The 4,263-nt window shown below is 64.9% G+C and overlaps 1 protein-coding gene across 1 annotated transcript; it reads right to left on the reverse strand.

The window, feature by feature from the left end:
• Positions 1-1,018: 1,018 nt before the first annotated feature.
• On the reverse strand, positions 1,019-4,005 carry LOC111747129 (WAS/WASL-interacting protein family member 3-like). The gene is made up of 2 exons (XM_023538103.1): positions 3,567-4,005; positions 1,019-1,185 (listed from the first exon to the last, which is right to left on the reverse strand). Exons 1-2 carry the CDS (start codon positions 4,003-4,005, stop codon positions 1,019-1,021), a joined length of 606 nt encoding a protein of 201 aa, XP_023393871.1.
• Between the last annotated feature and the right edge of the window lie 258 nt (positions 4,006-4,263).

Consider the following 4,263-nt stretch of genomic DNA (forward strand, 5'->3'; position numbering starts at 1 on the left):
TCTGTCCCCCCAGCATGGGACCCCCTCGGGGGTACAGGGTTTGGACAAAGAGGGTTGACATTTGTAGTGCTCCAGGCCCCCGCTCAGCATGATTGCTGTGTCACCCTGGGCAAGTCACCCACCTGCTCTGGCAGGGGACGCTCAGGGCGGCTCAAACGAGTGGGGACAAGCCACCAGGGTGGGGGCTTCAATGTTCCCCACATCTGGAGCTGGGCAGCTGGTGGCCAGGGGTGGGACTCGTCGCCAAGGAAACCGGTCATCATCCCAGCCGGAGACTGGGCTCCGTATTGAATTGTCTGCTCCGAGAAGCTGGAGCTGAGCACAGGAGGTGGCCGGAGGGGAGGGGACAGCCTGCTCCAGCTCTCGTTCCCACACCCCAATCCCGTGCCCAGGTGGACAGACTCTGAGGCACAGAGAGGGGGCAGACAAGGGTGCCTGCTTGTTGCTTTGGGTGCAGCAGACAGTGTGACAGAGGACGAGGACAATCACTAGGGTGTCCCCATCCATCGCCAAATTCCGGGCTCATCATCCCGCCGTTGTCCTTCCCCGTCAAACGCAGCCTCCATGGGGGATGGGGGAGCTGCCCTCCCGGTGCCGCTCTGGCCCGGGCCCCCCTTCTCTCCTGGGCTCCATCATTCCTTCGCCCCCACCGTCCTGGGTGCCTGGGCTCCGTCCCCAGCTCCACCCTCCATGTCCCCATGCAGAGGCCTCTCGAAGCCCAGCCCGTTCACCTCTTTCTTTCCCCCCAAATGCCCCACCTAGATGGCACCTTCCCCCCGCCCCCCGGACAGTATGAGCAGCCCCTGTTCTGGAACCAAGTCCTCGTCCACTGTCATTCATCACTGTGATTATGGGAGTAACATGGCTCCCACATCAGACCGGCCCCGTGAAACAGGGGCTGCGTCTGTCCTGCCCACGGCTGTCACCAGCAGCGCCCCGTGTACAAGGCACACAGTAGGTGCTTGACAAATGCATGAGGAAGGGGGGGGGAGGGAGGCGAGGTCCGTTCACTCAGCGCTTACTGCTCAGATCTCCGGAGCTCTGCACAGTTGGGCCGTCGCCACTCCCGCTTACATACGGGACATCGGGGTCGTGGGGCTCCGTACACTCGATAAAGCAGGAAACCGGTGTCCACAGAGTGTGCGTTAGAAGACACTTGGTCCTCGGAGCCCGGGCCTGGCGTCCCTGCTGACCCACAGGGGTGGGGCTGGGTGTGCGGACAGTCACCACGGGCCACCGGGAGCCATCCTGGGGAGTCTGCCTCCCCAGGCTCAGACGCAGCGGGGTTCCCCTGGGACACCACCCACACCCACTGTCACACCCAGCTGTGTCACTTCATGCGGCAATCTCCCGTCTCACCTCCACACTGTGTCCCCAAGGAACGTCACACTGAGCTCTGCTGGCTCCTGGGTCTTCCCGCACAAGCTGTGTCAGCGCCTCTCCCTGCCACCGCCACCCCCCACCCCATTCCCCACGCCACTGCCCACCTCTCCCGCCAGCATGGCCCTTGCTACCCTGACAGGTTGTCCCGGTGACACACATGCTCACACATGTGTGGCTTGCTTGTGTGTGGACACCCCCACTGCACCAAGGCACACTTCACAGAAACGCCCTCTCGGGCCCTCCCGCAGCCCACCCAGACACACCCAGTGGAGGGGGGACACTCTGCAGGATGTCCGCACAGTCAGCCCACTCAAGCTCAAGGCCAGGGAGAGGAGAGGATGAAGAGAAACAGGACAGGGCAGAGGGGGTGACAAGGTAGGGAAGAGAAGGGGGAGGGGGAGGGGGAAGGGGAGGGGGAAGAAGAGGGAGGGAGGAGGGGGAAAGAGGCCGGGTGTCAGTCAGAAGACCCCAGCCCCCTCCGGTGCACACCTGTTTCTGTCCAAGCCACTGAGGAGTGACCGAGTTCGGCCCCCACCCCACCTGCCTGTCAGCAGGCCCCAGCTGCTCTGTCTCCGATAGGGGACAGGGTGCTCCCTGCTGAGGGTGCTCCCAGGGGTCCCACTGGCCCTCCACGGCTGTGGCGGGACGATGGGAGACGCTGGGTATCCCTGTCGGGGGTCTTCGAGTCTGGGCAGAGCCCCCTCATTGCCCCGCCACCCACTCCACCACCCACTGGGCTAGCCGCCTCCTGTGGACCCCTCGTGCTGAGCAACAAAAGGGTCTCAGGCCCTGGCCCGGCCCCAGGGGTCAGGGCTGGGGGTCCCCGAGGAGGGAGCCGGGGCTGTGTTGGGTGCGGGGAAGGGCTTCTTGCAGAAGGGCCGCTCTGTAGGCCCCGGACGCGTGCATAGGGTTCTCTGGGGCAGCCCGGGTCCTGCTCCCGACCTCGGGTTCTCCATCCCGCCCTCTCCAGGAAGACCCCCGGAGGGGTGCTGAGGCTTGAGGCCGGCCCTAAGAGGGGAGAAGCTCGGTGTCCCCCCAGCAACTGGAGATCAGAGCCGGGCTCTTCCCGGGCACACTGGTGGGCGGGGCCTCATCCCAGCCGCGCCATAGGATTGAGGATGTTCCTGGCTAAAACCCTCTCCGCAGCCCGACAAGACAGAGGCTATGTTTCAGATCATTTTCCAGTTAGAGAAACTGAGGCTCAGAGGGCCAACACCCTCGCCTGGAACCTGAGGGCCCCCAGATTCATCCCCCTTTGCCCCCACCTGGACGTGGACGGGCGGCCCCGCCCCTCCTACCTGGGCCGGTGCGGGACGGCTGCCCTCTGCCGGTTGCGGCGGGAACCGCGGCCCAGACGCTGCAGACGCCCGCGTAAGCGCCTGCTAGTCGCCCTGTGAGCCGGCTGGCTTGGGGATGGAGTCTCCGTCTCTTCTGAGTCGCCTTTGGTCTCCTCCCAGGGCCTCTGGGACCCCCCCCACCCCACCGCCCCCAGAGTCAGCTCCAGACCCCGCCCACGTCTGGACTCCGAAAGCAGACAGGCCGCGCTGGGGCACCGGGACGAGCGTCTTGCATAGTTGTTCTTAGTATCAGCTTATCAGTCCCTGGGGCCGCCGAGGGTGGGTGGGAGAGAAAGTTGGGGCCCAGACCCTCACTCGAAGGGCCCCTGGACAGGGTGGGTGAATCGTTGTAAGTGCTGTGGGGAAAAAAGGAAACGAAAAAGCCGTGTGTCGCGGTGCGGGCTGGGAATGGAGAGTGTAGTATTAAACGGGGGGTCAGGATAGGTCCCACGGAGCAGAGATGAAAAGGGGGTGAGGGAGCGCTGGAGAAAAGAGGGGAAAAGCGAGGCAGGCAGAGGCGACGGCCGGTGCAAAGGCCCTGAGGTGGCACCATGCTTGGGATGAGACCAGTGTGACTGAGGGGCAGTCGAGAGATGAGGACAGAGAGGCCACGGGGCTGGAGGCGGGGGCAGGGCGAAGGGGCCTATTGAGGTGGGCAGGGCTCGCAGCCGCTGAAGGGACTGAAAACCATTCCAAGGAGGTAGTGTCCCGATCTTGCGAAGGAGGGGACGGATTCCCCAGCCCTCCAAGCTTCCCGCAAGCCAGCCTGGCTGGCTCCTCCTCCAGCTGTCATGGCAACCGTGGCTGGTGATGAGGGTCTGGGTCTGGGGCCACTCCCCATCCCACCGCCACAGGCTGAGAGCCCCTGGTGAGGGGACCCAGGGTTGAGCCCTCCTGTGCTGAGCACGTACAAGGCGGACTTGTGAGGGGCTTCGGTGACGTCGAGGAGCGTCACAGAGGAGATGGTGGCAGAGGTGCCGGTGCAGGTGACAGTAGGTAGACGGTGGAGGTAGGAGGAAGGTGATGGGTGACGTAGGTGGGGCGATGGCGGTGCTGGTGGAGGAGCCAGCAGAGAAGGTGACGGGAACGGAGGCGGCACTGATGTAGCGACGGAGGCCAGGGCGATGGAGGTGCTGCTGTTGGCAGAGGACAGAGGCCCGGGTGACGGGGATGGCGGACGGGGTGGAGGCGGAGGTGCAGGAGGTGATGGGCGGATGTAGACGGGCTGCAGGTGGTGGGGATGGTGTAAGCGGCGGTGCAGGTGGCGGTCCCCAGTGGAGATCATCGCGGAGGAGGTGGCCTTGGCAGCAGCAGCGCATTCTGAGGCTGGCGTGGCGCCACGGGCAAGTCCAGAGCTTCGGGGTGCCAGCTGCGTCTCCCCACCCCGCTCCCTGGTCGGTCCTTCTCTCTCGGCCTCAGAGTTCACTTTGGTAAAAGGGGCTCACACCCACCGCCTCTCCCCATCCTGGGGCTGCCCTGGGCAGCACAGGGACTGCCACGGTCTCCAGGGCTGGTGAGAGTGGTCTGCCGACGGGGGACATTT

The sequence above is a fragment of the Pteropus vampyrus genome, unplaced genomic scaffold, assembly GCF_000151845.1.
Source record: "Pteropus vampyrus isolate Shadow unplaced genomic scaffold, Pvam_2.0 Scaffold212, whole genome shotgun sequence".
NCBI classification, from domain to species: Eukaryota; Metazoa; Chordata; class Mammalia; order Chiroptera; family Pteropodidae; genus Pteropus; species Pteropus vampyrus.

Coding starts and splice junctions, on each gene's coding strand:
- LOC111747129 (XM_023538103.1), bottom strand. CDS start 4,005: ATGATCTCCACTGGGGACCGCCACCTGCACCGCCGCTTACACCATCCC. Junction 1,186..3,566: donor GGGGCTCTCAGCCTGTGGCG/GTGGGATGGGGA, acceptor GTGGGTCAGCAG/GGACGCCAGGCCCGGGCTCC.